At 44.7% G+C, this 20,025-nt stretch overlaps 1 protein-coding gene across 13 annotated transcripts in view; it reads left to right on the top strand.

Annotated features, from left to right (window-relative positions):
• Positions 1-20,025, top strand: part of LOC124185676 (atrial natriuretic peptide receptor 1) — a 136,436-nt gene that overhangs the window by 94,108 nt on the left and 22,303 nt on the right. For all 13 annotated transcript variants that reach the window (XM_046576675.1, XM_046576676.1, XM_046576674.1 and 10 more), the window contains 2 exons: positions 10,968-11,044; positions 11,215-11,306. In XM_046576675.1, coding sequence (XP_046432631.1) covers positions 10,968-11,044; positions 11,215-11,306 — 169 coding nt within the window. The remainder of the gene's footprint in view (positions 1-10,967; positions 11,045-11,214; positions 11,307-20,025) is intronic.

Here is a 20,025-nt window from a genome sequence, read left to right as displayed (position 1 = left end):
AAACATTTTCGTATTCTGCAGCCAAAAAGAAAAAAAAAAAGCGTCGACGTTGAACAATGTTACACAATGAAAGAAAGCATGAAAAATAGAAGTAAAAAAAATGCAATACAAATGTAGAAGCGTTTTTTTTTTGCCACAGTTGTGATAATTAATTGTGGTCGTTTAGTCGTGGCTGTTTTTTTTTTTCTTGTCCTTTTTTCACTAAAGGTGAATACTTTATCACTAACTGTTATACTCTATGCTGGCAGAAATGAGGAGCGTGCAGGGGAATGATAAAAAAAAAAAAAAAAGTGCAGGACGTGATTCTTTTCACGCGGTGAGAAAAGTTTGTCCTCGATCTTTTACACGTCACTTAGTTTCGATGTATGTATGACTTTGTGTGTGCGTGCGTGGGTATTTTTTATTTTTTTGTTTCTGTCTGGTATTCGAGAAAAATGTTTCACGCCGATGATGCCCGTCTGTTTGTTTTTCTTTGCATTTTCTTTTTCTTTTTCTTTTTCTTTGCGGATCTGGGTAACGTAATAATATCACCATCACGTGCGATGAGATGAGTAATGATTTCGCAACGAAATGACCCGTCCCGAATTCCTCGCAGATTTTTACGCAAGCGGGGAGTGAAGAAACTTTAGCGCAGTGCCTAGTAAGATGAAAAGGTCAAATCGAGGCGAAGGATACGTTTCATTTGATGAAAAATTACGTTTCTTGTAGAATCGTGATAATATAACTGCACGGACGTATTCAAACGAGTCAGAGATCGAGCTCGCGCAAATTTCCTCATCTCTACGTAGATACATGTAAGGACGCAAGGAAAATTGAATTATTCCATTACCTCGACGATCTTTGCAAGCTGAGTTTGCTTGCTCGCTTTTACTCTTCAAAGTTTACACACTCCTTAATTTTTATTAGCATAATATTCCCCGGCGGAATCGGCCGCTCCGAGAAATGGTATAATGTATGGAACAGGTTGAAAATGTTATTAAAAATCTTCGAAGACGCGACGTGTTTTTGAGGCAGAAATTTTCCTACTTTAATTTTTCCCTTATTTCGGAACTCGCGTTTGGCATTCCGTTTCACTTTTTTCCCTCCGGACTCGTTTGTTAACGGCAGACGCTGTGCTTGTTAATACTATCAATTATTATTGTTATACCGGTTTGCGTACCCGGTGAAAACACGAGTCGTAAAGGTTCCCACCCTGTATCCCGTAGGCGTTTATACCGACTAATTCACGTTCACGGGACGTTGTCATGGCAATTCGTTCCGATTCACGTTTCCCGCATATAATGACCAATGTACCGCGTATAACGTGCATATAAGCCCAGGTGACCAACCTAATTGGTAATTACCAAACTGCGATTCATGCCGTCATAATTAACGCCCAGTTATCTCGCATTTCGGATCGTCCTACAGTTTTGCGACAATTAAACAGAATCGATCGCCCATTACGTCCAATTCGCCATTGCAGTTTTCGGAAACACGATCATCGGTGATCAGCTCGTGTTGACCGAAAAATTTCACGACGATTCAATCCTCGATTTTCATTCCCATTTACTTCCGATGATTATTATCCTACACGCGATTTCGAAGTACTCCTACAAATTTCACCTTCACGCTTGGATTTGGCTTTGGATCTATGAAATAATCGCGATGTGCAGAAATCAGAACCCAACTCTGCCAATAAAATTTCAAGCTTTGAAGCTCGAATTCGTATCACATAATTCAATGGCAAACATACAATTCCTGAAATACCTGCAGCGAAAAGTGGCAAGGAGAAAGAAGGAAATTTTTTTTTCCGACAAATTTCGACTGAGACATACATGCATGTATATGATATTGCTTCTTTCTCGAATCCCTTCCTTACCGTAATCAGCCCGAGCTTTTTTACTACCGTCGGTAAGACGATGGAAAAAGCTCGCCTACGGGCAAAATTCTGCAAGCCTTAGCCGGCGGCCGGTAAAGAAGCGCGCGCAACCACCAGAGCTATAAATCATGAGCTTGCGAGCTTTCCAACCCTCGAGTTGATGACCGGCGGTTGATTTCGGGGAGCTTTCATAAATTTATCGACCGAGGGAAAGAGGGAGAGAGAGAGAGAGAAAGAGACGAATCGGGGATGGCAGTTGTGAAATTTTCGCGGGGTAAGGATGCAGCGGAATTAAAGCAGGGGGGGATGCGAAAGCTCAGTTGGAATTCTCACGCGACAAGAGAAGCATCTACACGGGATTGCTCGCGCGGCGAAAGGCCAACACGTGATAATTATCCGCTTTCGTCCATGTTAGAGAAGTTATTTGCTGTGCTTTCGTCGTTTCTTCATACGAGCAATCAATTCTGTCCACCCCTCGCACAATCCCTTCATTTATCCTCCGGTTATCTATTCATATTTCTCCGACGTCACGTGTTACACGCATCCCTGCTTATCCCGAGCATCGAGTGTATACGTAATGTAAGAGCGCAGCTTGCGAGGACGTGTTTGATTAATTATTTTCACCGGAGGCTCAAATTTCGAGTCTGGCAACTTGTGGAATTGATATGTCGGCCTTTTTACAACGGAAGAAAAAACGCGAGGGGTCGCGACAATAAACCGACGTACGGAAAATGACTGGGGTTGAAAATATGAAGAGTCAGAATTTCTTTACGCAGAATAATTTCGCTTATGTAACCAGAACGCGAAAGGGTGAAATAATAACGTTCGAGATGAGTTCGCTGACCCGCGTGACCCGGCAACAGCTTCTGAACGGGAGTTCAGGCCTCTTGTAAAAGGTCAGGAAGAATTCAACGGCTTTAACACGCATTCTTTCACGTGTAATCCAATTCCTGTACGTCCAGTCTTAGCGCAGCTCAACTATGGGGTTGAATTAAAAACGCGGGGTTGAAAATTGTCGGGCGTCGCGGGGGTGAAAGTACCGTGCAAAATTCGTTGTGCCATTCAGATGTCAAAGAAGAGTTTCGTACAGGGTACAAAGCGCGTTAAACGTAGGCATTTTCGATCGCAGATCCGTGATGTTCGGAAAGATTGATCGAACTGTCAATCTTAGGTTACGACCTCCGAATTGCTTCTCATCCTTCTGCGAGAGCGAAACAAGATGAAAAATGAATTTCGCGACTCATTCGGAGCGGAAACCGGAAAATTTCCTCGAATCGTAACTCGCGTATAAAGTTCGTAAGGCTCGTCTTTCGCGTGTGAGAATATTCGGAGGAAATATCCTCTGGAGTGACAAGGATAAGAAAAATAATAACAATAATCACAATTTCGATGGCCGAGAAGAAAAAAGGAGAATGCTTCTCGCCTTCGCAGCTCGCGCGATTGAATATTCGCACTATGAAAATGTAAATTTTGGCGGGACGGTTGAATCCTAAAATTGGTCGATGTTCGATTTCCCGCTTCAGTCTCTGCACCGTGACGTCAGAGTTTCCACCGCGTATATTTCCGCATCCCTTGCGATTCGTCCGTCTTGCGTCACTGCATGTGAGACGCTGCTCGAGTTTACTACCGACGTAAGCACAGCGTCGAGAGGGTCGTTAATTCGCGGTATCCGTGACGTCGTGTAGGAAATCGCATATCTACGTATACTGTGTGTGATACGTATCTTGAAATCTTGATCTTGAAAATGATCGTTGTTGCAAAATTTGTCAAAAAAATCATACGCCTATAATTACGTGATTTAACAGGGTTCGTTTCGCATCGGGTACCCTACTTGTACGCGGTGTGGATAATTTATAACTCTCGTTCGCATTGTTCGCCCTGCAGTGGGGCGAATAAATGCGTTTATGGTATATGGTTTATTACACGCGAGGCGAAAGCGTGCTTTTTTATTCTTGATCATCCGCGCAGCGTGGGGCAAATAACGTGCCACGGTCACCTAAGCTATTTACTCCGTCATTCTGCCGCGGTGAAGGCAATTAATCCACAACTTTCATCCGTGATGAACGATGCATCGATCGATCCGCGATGAAACTCGATCGCACGATCGCATTTTCGAGTCTTACTTTATCATCCTGCGGGAAAAAGTTAGGCGTAAAACGTGTTACAATGACGGATCATCAAGAGCGAGTGAGGGAAAATAACAATCGGGACAGTTTTTTAAACCCGTGTTCGAAATCATCTACATTTTTCTTCTAACGCGTTTTTATTTTATCTCACGGTAATTGATTATATTCACCAAGTAGTCGTATTACGTAATTCGCGTTGTTCACCGGAATATATCGAATAATTTCCAACCGTCTGTTTCACATTTTTTACCCGATTATATATCACAATTGTAGTGGCGAATCGAAGAATGATCAATGTTATCGTCCCTGTATATAAGTCTATAACTTCCATTTCGCAATCGCGTAGAGCTTACGTGGCGTAGAAAGGGGATGAAAACCGGGCGTCGGACCCGTCTTTTTTTTTTCACCACTCTACACGTATATACCCGCACACGTATGTACTCGAAACTTTACGCGAGTTGAATTTCGCGACGGTACTCTGCCCGTAGAAAGTATAAGTCGACTTACGGCTTATACTTATGTATTATAGATGGAAGGGAAAACTGGCTCGAGTGTTTTTCTCGATTTATGCGAAAAGTGTTATAACCGCGAGATAAAGATACGTACGAACGAAAAATAAAAGGAAACATGGTACGTGGGACCGTTTCGCATTGTACATGTATTCGCGTATATATGTGAACGCCGAACCGCCATTTTAAGAACCGTTTCTAAGAATACTAAACGCCTCCAGCATCAATTCTCATGTGAATATATCGATCCCTCGGTTAGACTCCAAGGAATCGTTCGACCCCAAACGCTAGACACACGATACGCGTTTTCCGAATGGTGAAATGTGTAACGCGTTGCCGATTCGCGGTTTACAAATGAATAATTCGCAGAATTATGGCGGCGTGATACAGTCGGCGGGGTAAAAGGCAATTAATTTAAACTCTCGGAATTAAAGCGAACTTAAACAACGTGTCGATTCTATCGATAAAAAATAATCCTCGAGTCGTTTAAATACATACCACGCGGTTAAAACTTCGTGATTCAAACTTTCTCCATTGGGTCGGTACTCAATATTGAAATTAATAACCATCAGTCGATCTCTAATTTATTAACCGTCGTATCAATTTTCCATCGGTGAAGACAAACGTGTATCCCAATTTTTTTTTCCTTATAATCGATGTTACAACACGCAGCAATTCGAATTATTTTCAGAAAAAAGTATTTCTACGACGGAATATGAATTACGCGTCCTTTCGTAATCGAAAAAGTTCTTTGATTCAACCGATTAGAGGTCTTGAAAAAGAAGGACAATCGGGATCGGAAAGGGACAGGTCGGAACGCTGGAGTTTTGCTGCGCCGTCGTTGAAAAGTCGCGACCGCGATTTCTGTATCAAAAATTTTACCCGGGCGAGTAAAAAGGCCCATCTGGCGGATTAGACGCAGACGCGCCCCGCGTTTCTCCCTCCGGAGCTTGCGGAAAATCCTCTCGAGGCATAAAGACGTCCGTGGCTGAAATCCCGGCAGAGACGTCGACCGGAGACTAAGACTTACGGTCTGTGCTGTATCGGCTCTCCGCCCGGCTACGTCATACTTATTTTAAACATTATTCATTGCCCTTTCGGGGGCGAGTCAGTTTTCTTTACTTTTTTCGAACCTCGCGCTGATCTCGGCTCAGAATTTCTCCCTCCGCAATTTTTTTTATTTTATATTTTCTTATCATCGAGGTGGCCATAAGGATGATACGCGGTTCTCAAATTAAGCTAGCAACGAATTCCGAGGATAAAAACACATTTCGGTTTTTAATAAAATAGTTTTAACTTGCCAGCTGTCAACTTTGTCTCACAATAATTGTTGGGTTTCGAATCTCAAATGTATTACAGATTTTCGGAATAATTAGTTCGACGTGTTAAGCAAGTGACGAATGTAATTTATCTTGCGAATGATGTAATTGTCATGTAATTTAGAGGAAAAACGGTTAATCGTATTAGAATAGAAAGAAAAAAAACGTATCAAACCGCTTTATCCTCAAATTAATTTTATTCGATATTTGGAATTCACTTATGTATAATCACTCATCTTCCAAGTTTTCTGAAAATTCATTCATCTCAGCTTATAGTTGTCTGTGATTTTTTTTTCTTTTGCAATCTAATTCGCTGTTGCGAATAAACTTACTTTACGGGATTCAAGTAACTTTGTATGATTGGAAGATGAAAAATGAAGTAGGATTTAATTTTCGTTGAGGGAAAAAAAACGGTATTATATATATATATATATATGAGATATATATGATATATTATTCTCGAGCTCGCAGCGGCGTCTTACGTTAATTTTCTTCCCGGTAATTAAAAACCCTTATCGAGGCTTCGTAATTGCGAGGATTGAGAGGGCTCGGCAATTTCCAATACTTTATTTCACTTTGATCACTTTCGCAACGATCGGCACGACTCGGGTTGTCAGCCCTTAATCCGGGGTATTCTTACGACCGTCTTCGATAATCGAGGAGTGAAAAGTAATTTCGATACTCGTCAACCGTTCGAAATTTTAATCTCGAATTCTCGCGCCGTCAAATTCGTTCGTCGAAACCAAAACCAAGGCGATCTACGAATTCGTTGCAGGGTTAAATCGAGCCGCGTGTAAAATATTCCGTCGAAACTTTGGCACATACGTATCGTGTTCCGCAAATTATTCGAATTCCCGAATATCCCGAATTTCTACCGCTGACCAAATATTTGCTCGACGAATAGGATGTGATTATTAACTGCGGGCACGAGAAAATTTGCTGCCTGGCTACGCGTCGTTATAGATCCATACCGAAGGCCAGATGGACGGGACGCGAAGTTGAAAGAAGACGTATACCTATACAGCCGTAATACCTCGGCTCCATTATCCCGCGGCTTTCGTTTCTTCCCTTCAAATTAGTCCCCTTCCAGGATTAATCTCGTTTCACGATGCCCTGAAAGCTGAGAGACGGCCGGCTCCGCTCGCTCGGACGCTCCAGTTTTCATTACACTTCGAAAGAATCCGCATAAATCCGCGTATATACCTATACAACGTTCTCCGAGCCGTTTCGACCCTTCCGAAAGGTCGGAGGTCGACGTTTTCAGCTTTTCCCCAACATTTCGATCCAGCCATACCGTTCAGCTCCGATTATTTTCACCCTCGCTCGTTCACCTCCGAACTCGGCCCCCGCATTTTCGCTCATATCGCAATCGTCTCATCCACCGTTACGCCTTCCCATAGCGGGACAAAAAAATCCCAAGACGAAAGTCTAGCCGACGCTTTTCTACCGCAGATATTTTCACAAACGTTCGGAGCTTCGAGTCGAGCTCGAGACTTTGGAAAGCCTTGAGATTTCGCCGGAATACGCGCAGCATCCTCGGATATTAAAAGTCGTCGGTTTCGCCGCGTCGCGTGTGATGCGTTGCTAAGAAACTCGTCCCGACATCCTGCGAATCGGCATGGCGGAGCGGAGCACTTCTTCCAGCAGCTCGAGCAGCCTTGCGCTTCCATCCTTGTCCGGGTCCGGAGCGAGTCCTGAACGAGGAGCAAGTCCTCGAAGGGCCGTCAGCCCCCTGCTCGAGGTTCGGAGGCCGCACTGCACCCTCAACTGCGAATCGTGCAGCGCCTACCTCGAGGACGTCTACAGGCACAGTAAGGTCCCAAGAGTTTCGAAAATACGCAAGAACGAGTCGTTTTTCTTTTTTTCCTTTTTTCCCTTTTTTTTCCCTTTTTTCCTTTCTTTCTCATAATTTCGTTCGTCGATTTCTTTGATACGCGTAGTTATTCTTCTTCGAATCTTTCCTTCTTATCCGCCCATGTTCCAGCCGTATCACATTTCCCATTCGATTTTATGTATTCGACTTTTACTACCAGCCTCGTACTCGTTATATCCCTCCGTTCCTCCGTTCTACCTACTCGCGGTGTATCGCCTTACCTACTTCTAAGATACGGAGTATCAGAGTCACGGAAAATCCCCTCGGCATTCCTTTCGAGGAATTCCGTCTCAGATCCGAGTCTCGATCCGTTGTAGATGGATAAGGAGCGTAGCATCCTGCAGCCAGGATCATCACCTCGCGGAATTTCTCTATGCCTGTAACAGGGGGAAAATTGGGGAATTTATATTCGGAGTATGAAATTTCGCCGATATTCCAGCCCCGCAAATTGCTCTTTTATGTGTGTAAAAAAAAGTTGGCCAACTTGTCATTGTCAATGTCAAATAACTCGACTGGCGAAACACTTTCTTTCATTATTCATCCGGTCAGCCCTACCGCAGAGTTTTACGCGCCTTGTTCATTCCGCGGTGAATATACGGCAGGTGGAGGAGTTCCCTTGTCGGTCGTTTGTATCGCGGGGAAACACTTTTGTGGCTATATTCACCCTAGCGCGAATACGACAGCCGTTATTGCCGAAGTGCTTGCTTGTTGTAGAGCCGGCGCGGGTCTCTTGATAATGCGGATGAATGCCTGACGGTAATGTTCACAGATTACGCGCACCGTCATCGGTTGTCATTGTACCACGTCACCGAGCATTGTTCTCCGTCACTGGTATCATCGTCGCCTGGCTTGACGATGACGCGGGCTTTACCGTCATCGGCAAACTTCGTAGAGCGAATTTCCGTAGGCGACTGTCGAGCTTAGAACCTGATCTCGTCGCGTCTCTACGACGTCGCAAGAATTTCAGAAACTTTGAATTTAGGACCGCGTCTAGGATGATCCGCAAGTGACGCAAGCCTCAAGGTCCTCCTAGTGTGACGAAGAACCTCGGGTATAAGAAGTAAAACACAAATTTATACCTCGCTGGTTTTTACCTCAATTTGAGGTAAAATACACTGGTCTGAAGCGTATTGGAAGTATTCAAGTTATTCCAAATGACTTGACACGATCTCTACAATCGAATCCAAAAAACATCGCGTCGAGTTTGCACTCAACATTAAAACCGCTCAATCCCTGGGATTTGAAAACTAGAAGGTCACGATTTCTGGCACATATGGAGCATCGCAGGGTGTGTTACACCTTCCACAAGCAAACCAGGTCCTTGACATTGATTGGTTGAAGGATACACGGCGAGAAGTGGCGACGGGGCGAAGCTGCGAGGCGAGAATTGTCGTTGTTGTAATATTTGACCAAGTTTTAGCTCACCTTTAGCCTCGCTCTTTGTTATCGCCCTTTCTCATCCGGTCCATGTTTTCGGAGGCACGGTTTCATCACACTTTACGAAACCGGCGCGTCTTGTTTCCCCGACTACGTCGACCTTCACACGTCGTCTAATTCTCGTCTCGCGGCACGATTTCGGCTGCGCAGCTTTCTTTCTTTCTTTGGAGGGCAAAAGAAGTTGAAGAAGAACAAGAAGAAAGTGCGAAAAAAGGGTTGGGAACCTGGACCAGCCGCCGACCTTGACAACAAAGGGATGACAACACCCAAACTTCAGACGAGGTGATACCGCGACGCGTCTCTCGGTTACGAAATAAGGAACGAAGAGCGAGAGAAGGAGGTCGCGGAAAAAAGCAGAGACTGTCTCCCGAATCATTATTTCATCGTAACGGGGAGTCGCGCGTCTTTGGGATTCTAAACAGCTGACATGTATCGTTTATATTTATATACAACATCCCTCCTGAGATATTGTCAAAGTTATTGTTTCAAATTCCGTCCCTACTTCTATGACGTTATATTACTTTATCCCCGTATCGGTCTTCCGTTGAATTTTCAAGTCAGAAAAATTGTGTCGGTAAGGTTTATCTCGTTGTCGACCTTGGTAATTGACTTGGAGGTACACTCGCGTCTTAATTGCGTCGATAGTTTGCGTGTACCGTAATATACTGGCGGTAATTCGGACCTCGGCCCTGATATGGTCGGTGATTGGCCATTCAAAGCCTTTCTCGGAATTTATAATCGCCAGGAAACCCTCCGAAGTGTTAGCAAATTGTGAGTTCCGAGTCGGCGTCTATCTGGAAGAAACTGAAGAAGATAAAAGACGTAACGAAGAAATTCACTCTGCTTCGTAACATCAGGGCTGGAAAACTGGATACTTTCAGGAACGCGTACGCGGTTATACGCTGTAAAATAAAATCACCGCTCTCGGAATATAACCCAAACGTTTTACATCGCGCCGCGTATTTATTTTTTTTTTTTTTTTCTACTCTCCAGAGCCGTAAGTCACACTTTATCTTACGCCGGATGTTGGTGTATTATTCAGGAAGCATTGTGTTTCAGGAAATGTAGCTTGAAAAATCTGGAAAACTTGGAATTCTTAGGAAATTTTGATGTTGCTCCTAAGCAATTTTAGCTTTTTTCCTTAAAGTACGTTTTAATCTTGATAAGTCCGCACGTTGTTGCCGTGGTTATTTCGTCAGGAAGTCGGAATTCTTTCTCCGAGAGGCTGCAGTGTCGTTCAAATAACAATACTGCACTTATTTGTCCCATTGTTTAACCGCGCAGCGTATTTCAGCCGAACTTAATCAGATAACAATAATTTTGGCAAAGTGATTAATTTTTTTTCCTTTCACAAAAATATTACACTCAGAGTTTTTCTATGAGCAAACCATTTTGTGATTAAAATCGGTATCAAATCTGTTTAATGCGACGAATTTGTTTATTGAATTATACCGTAGCTCCCAGATTGTTTTTCATTTAGATTTTACTTGAAAATAGATATTCTGAGAAACGATTCGAACAATTTAGCGAATCCTCAGTGATCGAGGTATCAGACCGAATACCGATTCGGTAAATGATTACCGGTTGCTGAAAAAAAGGAATATCAATTTGTAGCAGATCATTTTATGATTTACAGGCGACGCTTCGTTGGCAATAAGATCTCGTTTGCCGTAACGAAATATTCCATCGCTAACCGGGGGCAGCAAATATTTCATACTCCGAACCATATTTTTGAATCGCAATTAGTGAAGCGCGTGGGTGATTTATCCCCAGCAACCGAGCACCAACTGCACGGTCAAACGTGTGTCACGAGAATAACGTTCACGGTGTGTTTATCTGTTGCAGAGATCGTCGAGGGTGTACGAAAGGGTGGTGGATCACCCCTGCGACCGTTGATCGACGAGGCGGCGGTGGAAGAAGAGGTGAGTAAATTGATTCTTGCGCCTGTACGAAAAAAGGAAGCGAAAATGAAAAAAAAAAAGTATGAAATACGGCGATTAAAAAATTGCGTTCATCCTTCTTTTCTTATTTATCGACTCTGCGATATCGAGGAAAAGGGAATCAGTAATCGGAATTCGACCGATCGTTTCAGGTTGCAACGCTGATGCGACGCTGCTGGGCACAAGACGCTGCTGACAGGCCAGACTTTCCGGCGTTGAAGCAGACGATTCGTAAAATCAACAAGTGAGTCGGATCTTTTATTCTTCTTCTCTTATCGCCGTATTTCGGTTTCTCCCACTCCGTAAGCAAACGTGGTGCGGTGGCTCCCCTGTTTCGTCAGGACGATTTACCGATTAAACTTTCCCTTTGCACGATATTTTACGTCTCATCCTCGCTTTCATGCAGGCGATTCATATCTCAACCGTTATATTAAAGCTCGCCCAGCTACGTGCAGGAATTGAACGAGCCGTATGTGGTGTAGAAAATTTATCGGGAACGTTGATTAAAATACCCTGTTATATGTATACGGAACCTCGAAGTATTTTTTGCTCCCTTAATTTTCTTTCGCTCTCTTTTCACTGTTTGTAATTTTTTTTTGTTCTTGATCTTTATTTTTCTGTTCTTCTTCTTCTTACTTTTCATCTCTTATTTTTATTTCTGTGGTATTCGGATTACGCAATTCATCGGGTTCGGTAATAGGGGTAGTGAAAAAAAGGAAGGATCAATAAAAACGAATAGCACCGTATTTTCTGCCTTTGTAATTTTTTTCGACCATCGATCCGACCCACGCTTTCGATTGAAGTCTTTCATCCGGAGCCGTGTCAATAGTTTTTTCGATGTCAAGTGTGCCTGAATCTGCGGTGAAAGCTTCATTCTGCGCACGTCCATCATTCCCCAGGTTTCCCGAAATTCCATTTCTACCGTTAACCTGTTTTTCACCGCTTTCGGAATTCAAATCGTTCTCCCTAAAAACGAACGAACAAAAGGTCAATTGAATCGCACACAACTTGTGTGTAAAACTCTCGGTGTTTCAAAGTCACAGCAGAACAAACCGTAGCGTGGGAAGCGAAAAATAAAAAAAATTTAAAGGAAGAAACGTATTCCCTCCCCCCCCCCCCCCAAAAAAAAAAAAAAACAGACCGATGCCTCTAAAAGATTTTCTCATTCGCTTTCTCGGGACTTGTGGGCTGTATTCGGAGCCTTCAGAGTCATAATAATCTTCGTATAATCAAACCTAACATAAAACGACAAAGTTATAAAATTGGCAAGACTTTCTCTCGTTCGTACGAGATACGGCCCTGCTCGTAATGAGTCTACTTTTAACGCCAAATACAAAAGAGTTAGAAGTTTAAATCTCGTAGAAAGCGGCGCTGATTGTAAGTGCCCGAATGAATGTAATTACCGTGCTTAATCGCCGTACTTGAGGGAACGGAAAGTAAAAGAAGTATTATTCTACCCTGGCAATAAACGGAAAGTACCCATCGATGAATTTAATGCAGCCTCAATTCGCAACGTTGTAAAATCAAGATTATACAAGTTTCCAAGTATAGACGTCACCGTAAACGCACCGTAAACGTAACCGCTTTTAGTATCCATTCATCCTTAATCTATTCTTCTCTTAATTTCTTCCCGACTACTTCATCTCTCCTTTTACCTCTGTACCGACTTCGCCATTTTATCAAATAACAATTCTACAGGAATTGTTGTACGCGTGTCATAACAACGTATTTATCGTTACAATGGGGCAGTGGAAGGTGAAGGGAGAAGTAATTTCTCCTGAAAAGAGGTCAAAGTTCATAGGTTAAAGGTGAAAAGCAGACTCGAGGCTTTTTCTCCATCCGTTGCTCTCGGAAAATTTTGCGATACTGATGCTGCGCTGTTTCGTTGGCGTCTATATACAGATTAGATGCCTTTACGCATTACGTATTATGGTATACATCCAACGCTTGTTCACGAGTCTCATGAACCGACATAAAATTTAGGTACCCTGAATATACCGTATATACGTACAGGATGTAATGATCGCCAAAGAAGTTATGTCCTCCATGTATCAGGTATATACGTGGAAAGAACCAGGGGTGAAGTTCTCGTGCAAAAACGTTTCGGATAACGGACAAGTTGAAGTTCGCCATTCGCTTGGCTGAATACGTAGGTATGCTTTATGAGAAGCGTTTGAGAGAGAAAGACAGAGAAGCTGCAGGAATTCACCCCTTGATCTCATAAATTTAAACGGTCTAGAAACCCTAAATTCGTCCCTTGATAATCCTCGAATTTTAACAAAGGGTGGATAAAACAACCCTAAGAATCTTTGTGAAATAATTTTGTGAGCGAAGTTTTCCGGGATTTGTCGGAAAAGTTTTTTCATGATACTTGTGTACGAGAGAAAAAGACACTTGATACGCGAATTGATTATCCGGAGGAGAAGGGCCGACGTCTTGCCGTCGCGCGTCGATTCGTCAAACGTATCCCGCCCTCTTTTAGCGTTGGTAAAACTCGCGAGATATCGCGGAGGTGTAAGAGACACAAATCCTGACGTGGCGATGCTTTCCGCTCGACTTCCCCCGGCCGTCGGATTCAGCATCCCGCCAATTACCGGGGAAAACGAACGCTAGACGCGGAATTGGCCCTGACTGGAGGAGGCTGATATACGCCCTTGAAAAACCCTCAGGATTTCACCTCTCCAGTCCCTCTTCAGACCCTGTTCCAACGCACGTGTGTACGCTCTGCCCAACGTCGGATTGATTTTCCAAGGGCTCAACTCCCCGATCCTCCTGACACTAAAAGGCAATTTTGGAAGCGGACGCTACAGCTCGACTAATTACCCCGCGGACTATGTTCTGCGGAATAATACAGGCGCCTCGTGCCACCCTGAAAAGCTGGATACGTTCCTGAGTATCTGGGGCGATTACATTAACTTGATTGGCTCGTCGACTCCCATACGCCATGCAACCGAATGCTGTGTGCCGGGTCTTTGGCTAACGAACGTGTCCCTCAACAATTTCGATGTACCTACTCCACACTCCGAATCAATTAATGCTACTGCAAATACACCGAACGAGTCACTCGCATTCGCCGTCGTTTCATTGGGGAAACTCGCAAACGAAATGAAATTCAGGCATTCTGTAACTCGTTTAATACGGTTGTCGCTCATCGGCAAGTGACGGTTCTTCCGGCACAATGCACGGTAATGAACAAGCGGCCAGTCGAGAAGACACTGGATTTCTATGGTCGGGTACTCGGACCTCTTCAGAAAAAGAACTCGTACCGCTGTTTTCACTTCTCCGTTAAACAAACCAGAACAAATTCAAGAACCAGATGTCGAGGCATTCCGTAACAGCCACATCCGGTTATTGCTCAGCAGAAACTGAGGATGGTTGTTGAAAATACACGGAAATGAACGAGTCGGGATTTGAGAAGACACTGGATTTCATTGGCTATGCGTACCGTACCTTTTCACATACAGAACTCGAGTTACGTATGTTGACGTGTTCGTTCCGATGCTTGTGTTGAAATTGGCATTAACCCCAATGCAGTCAGTCATATTTGACTGATGCCATTCCCCCAAAGGTTTGCAAATACGTATGTCAATTCGGAGATAAGGAGTTTGGCTTACCCGAAGAATCTCATACCCCTTGAGTAACGTAGCGAGCGAATTGAATTGTTGATTTCCATCGTTCGACGTTCTCCGCATAGCTCCCCTTCACATGATGACACCGTTCTTCTCGACTTTTGCCACCGTTTCATTTCGACGTCAGGTTTTAAGAGGGATAGCTGCTGCTGGTAGCAGGTGAAAAGAAGCGACGACTTCGCTCCGAGCCAATGCACCGCGGTACATGTGTACTACACTCGGTTGTACGTGCTCGAGAATGACTTTCGGCGCTTTTCATTGTCCGCGTCACGTACTCAGCTGACCTCGTCTCAATTCGACGGTTAATCAGCTCACCTTCTCAGCTCTATTTTTTTTCCTCCTTCGACCCTTCATTCGTCGGGCACTGTTATTCCCATCGTTCCTTTCGCCGGGCGCTCCCACCTACAAGTCGGCTTTATCTCCCAGCCCGTTAGCGAGCTCGTATTATTTCTTGTTTCCCAAAATTTAGAGGGGAATTAGGGCGACGCGACATCCCATAAACCCGGGCTTCCCGACGTGACCTCGCTGACGCTTTATCCGGAATAATGTTCAATTATCATCAGCTGTTCATGGCGGGTTATAGCCGTTGCCCTTTACTCTAGGTGTATTCTATGACCACGCGATATATTTGGTTCTCTTTTTACCCCTCCGGCTGTTCTTCTTACTCTTCTGCTTCTCTCGCTTTCGGAAAAACTTGCGCCTCGTTAATAAGAAACTCTCTCCTGGCTCGCACACCTGAGTCCAATTTTATTCACCGTAAATTGCTCCCTTTCAAATCTCATCTCAGTACCACATTGTATGGAACGTATACCGTGAGTTTCGCGCCAAGTACTTCCGCCACTCGTATTACATATACCCACATCATATTTATATTCATTTGAATTTCATTTTTTTCTTCTCCTTCGTTACCACGCGTCCTTACATTTCAAGGAAAAGCAGACAATATCTGGGAAAAATGTTGCGATACGATTTACTCGTGTAAAAATTATATTACGCTGTGGAGGGGAAAAAAATTAAAAATTCCCATGTTACGATTTTATCGTTTATATACCCATATTATATGTATAAATATATAACGTATAGCGCATATAACAGTTTATCTCACATTTCGTTTACGCCCGCGTGTTGATGATTCGCAAGAGATTACGGACTTTTCCTGTTTTTTCTTATCCACCTTTTTCCTTGATGACTTTAGGTTTCCAGCTGCGTTCCCCCCCACCTCACTAAAATTCCCCCAAAGCTGTTGAAATTCGTCAACTTAATTTAATTGCTCGAAGTCTAATTGCGCCGCCTACACGCCGCTCGTTCTCTTCATCTTCTACACGACACGCGTGTTAAAGCTGCAGAGCTTGATCCACGCGACGATAATTACATTCAGCCGGGCTACCTGAAGCGGTAAAATTTGAACTGTCACGTCACGACACATCATAATTTGGTGGGTTGAATCCCGCAGGACTTCCAGTTCCACCGATGCAGCTCCGCACGGAAGTACAACGACACCGCGCGCGCGTTCGTGCCGGGATTGGAAATGGGTCATCGGCTGATTGGGATTGATTGAAAATCGCCATGTCCGAGTCGATAAATCCTGTGTACGTGTATAAACTCTCTCACTCTCTCTCTATCTCTCTTTCTCTCGCTCTCTCTCTCTCTCTATCACACCATTTCTCTTTCATCTCGACGGCGCCTCTCGCGACAGTCCAATCGCCTGGGATCAAATCGCTTTAGTTTCTCGCTCTCCGGGCTCCCGATGATATACATACTTCGACAGATACGAGCCTCGGGTTATCGTTGGTCCGGAGTTAACTCGGTGAGAATCCTCCCTCGATTCCGCATCCAGATATATCCCGCTACGAAAATTCAAACGCGACGCGTTGACAGTTCGCACGAAGGCGATGGACAGATCAAAGCCACCTGACTTTGCGCGCCACCGTGTCATCCCTACTGGAGTTCTGTTTCTACACCAAAAAATCAATGCTTTCCACCAATCGCAACGCAGACGGTGCTCACGGTGGTTGCCAACTTATACTCGCAAACATCACGGCAACACACCAGAGATCATTCTTCCTACTGATCGTGACAACGACAACTTTGCTACTTTCGGTATCGAACGGCAATCCTCACGATCGAATGAACTCGCTGCACGTCGTGTTCGAGTATGCTGAACACATCTGAAAGTTTTCCAAATCTGCTTATGCCCAGAAACTTGGACGGAATATACAAACTCCTGTGTATTCTCACAACGCACCAAAGTACAAGGTGGCGAACCAAACGTGGGTTCAACTTTCGCTCCACATGCAGACCCCGGTCTGCTACCGTACTGTGGGTACTTCCTCTACATCCGGACACATTGCCAAATGAACGTATAACCGTTGCCATAATTTTGTAAACCGCGAAGTTAAACCGGTCATAGAACGCGCATACCGTGAACTAGAAACTCGAAGGAGTCGGCTCTCGTAATTCATCAACCGTCAAAGCGTTCCTATTCCCATAGAGGAATATGCTGTTTATTTCGAAAACCGAGTATCGAAGTTTGAAGCGCTTGCGCGATACGTCAGCGACTGTATTTGACTTCATATTTCCTTTGTCCGACGACAGGTACGTGCACCATTGGCATGTACGAAGGTGCAACAAGTCATATCGCTCGAGTGACCTTCGTCTTACACGTGACATCGCCTTGGACTTGAAGCGTATAGCATTCTTTTGCGTCACGAGTCTCGTACAATGTGCCAGACTGGAGTCAGATGACCCGAAGAAAGGAAGGCTCCACGTAGTGCGACATAATGTAATACGTGCCCGATTCCATCTGCCACGAGTCGCCGGGTGGGATGAAACTTCCCGTGAGTGAGGGTATTGATCGGCTCCTGGATCGAGGAGTCCACTGTCCACAATATCCGTCTTTCAACGAAACATGGAACTCTCTTTCCTGGAATCGTTTCTGCGATTGACAGTTTCCGAATCGAGCAGCCTCTAACTTGTCTCGTTGCCTGTTTCTAACACACGTTCCACGCATCCGTTAACGTAACGGCTACTGCAATCGTTCTCGGGCGTGGCGCACGCTTACTCTGGCCCTTTGTTTCCCGTTTCAATCGTCCAGGTAATCAATATGTCCCTGTGTGCAGTCCGCAACAGCGCCGAGGTACAACGTGCCAGACGCTTCCATTCCATTTGCATGATACTGTCAACCGGCTTTTGCGAAATTCCACCGTAGCTGCGCGCCTACGACAGACTGCAACCGGCTGTGCGGAAGCCTCGAGGTATTCAACGGTGACCTGAAAACCTCACCGTGGTCCATACACGCGATCTTCATCCTCCTCGTCCCATCGCCTCAGCCACTTCATCCGCACTCGCCCACAGCTTCTGCTCCACAGACTTGATACGCGTGGCCATTGATTATGTATACGTACCGCATACTCCAGACGACGCGGATCGCTGTCTTCTGCCGTTTTCAGGCCTGTGATACACGGCTAAAGGTACGAGGCGCATATTTCACCCGGGATGAGTCACGTCTTTAATTTTTTTCCCGCACCGTGGATCTCTAATCTCCGACCGTCACGCGTGGGGATATTTCTCAGTGTGTCCGTGGAACATCAATCGTTAACTCGACCTCCGATTCCGGATTTAGAGTGGAAAAAGAGCAGCGAACAAATCGCCCGGATGCATCGATCGCGTCGCTGTCCTCCTCGTTCGCTTCTTCATCCAGTTCTCGGCATACCCGACAATATCCGGTATCCGATGTCCCGGCGAGTCTTCTCGAGGAGACTGTCCGCGACACCCGAGAATCAAGGAGGACACTTTGTACCGTCTACGATGCAGATTCAAATGATGGAAGCCTCACTGCGGTCCGTTCGAAAATATCAAATTTGACCTCTGATAGTTTTTCCGACCTTCTGCACCTTCGATTTCACTCGAATTCGAGACGTATGAAACGGCAAATTCGAGCTACGTTTTTCTCTCCTGGTCATTGCCAGAGTTTGTTCATCTTCCCTGTCAGGCTGCTCAGCGATACGGTTTGCAAAAGTCGGAGTTTTATACTCGAGGGAAACCTGAAGCCTGAAGAAGTTTCGCCGATTCGCAAAGGAGTCGCGTATATCTCAGAGACAAGCATCTGTTGCCGATTTCTTTCTATTTCGCATGCTGCACGTGCCTCGTCTTTTCTCCGTCTCTCTCTCTTTCTCTCTATCTCTCCATCTCCGTCTCTCTGACTCTTCGTCAGTCGTTTTCTTTCCTTCGACGTTCAAGCATGTAGCCCGATTAATCGGTTAAATCGCTTCCGCAGACTTCCCGTCTGCACCTACCAAAATATCGCTCTGCCATTCGGGTACATATCATGCGCTCTTGACACATTGCCCGGAAACTATGTACTATACATGTCCTACGTGTAGTGTCGTACAAAGTATTCCTTCCCAATGACATCCGCACATTGACAATTGCCTGTAATAATCCCGAGGTGGAAACCGACCGTTCTCGTTGACGTTTTTCGAAATCGGGTCTGCGACGACTAGCGATTTGAAAAACCTTCGGCCGGCGTGACGCGTATATCGTACACTCGAGACCGTATCCCACCTGATCTAGGCCATATATAACCGTTCCCACTTGATAGAATTGGGTGGGCAATTAATCGCGGCGGGTCGTTGAGGCTTTGAGAGTATCTCTGCTTGATTAATATACCGACTGACGCAAATGCATGCCGCCGGTACGTGCGAGCGGGTATCCGCGACACGCCGAGCTTCGCCTAGAGTGGGCTGCTGGTGTGAAACCGAGGTGCAGGACCGAGGCACTCAAGTCGGCCAGTATTGGATTTCCATAAAGTCACGGCCTCCCGTAAATAATAATGAAACAGAGAACCTCTCGTAAATCAGTGCGTTACGCCGCCAAGTGCCGACTAGGGACGTTTCATCATGAAGTCTGCTTATTATCATCGCCGCAGCCATGCACGTTTCATGATCGAATATTACCAATAATTGACAGACGTTGGAAGGCGTGAAAGAAAAGGAAGAAAAATTCACGACTCACTTTTTTTAGCTTCGCTTTTTTTTTTTTTTTGTCTAAACCAATTTTATATGCATAGGTATAATAGGTGGGCTATTTTACGGCATGGGAATAAAATTTTTATTATTATATGAATCGTAAATTGAGAGGTGCGTTTGTGTATTAATACACGTATTTTATACAGCGTTCGTCTACATTGAGTACGATTGACTGTACAATTTTACCGTCGAGAATTACAGACTCTGTGAATTCCTGCGCCGAGTTTGTATAAACGGGATTTCTATGCCTTTTCAACGTTTTCTTTACATTCGTTCATTCGATATTCGTTCGTTCATTTCTTCCCCC

This window comes from Neodiprion fabricii, chromosome 6 (assembly GCF_021155785.1).
Source record: "Neodiprion fabricii isolate iyNeoFabr1 chromosome 6, iyNeoFabr1.1, whole genome shotgun sequence".
In the NCBI taxonomy this organism is placed as follows: Eukaryota; Metazoa; Arthropoda; class Insecta; order Hymenoptera; family Diprionidae; genus Neodiprion; species Neodiprion fabricii.
This window is presented reverse-complemented; position numbering and strand designations above follow the sequence as displayed.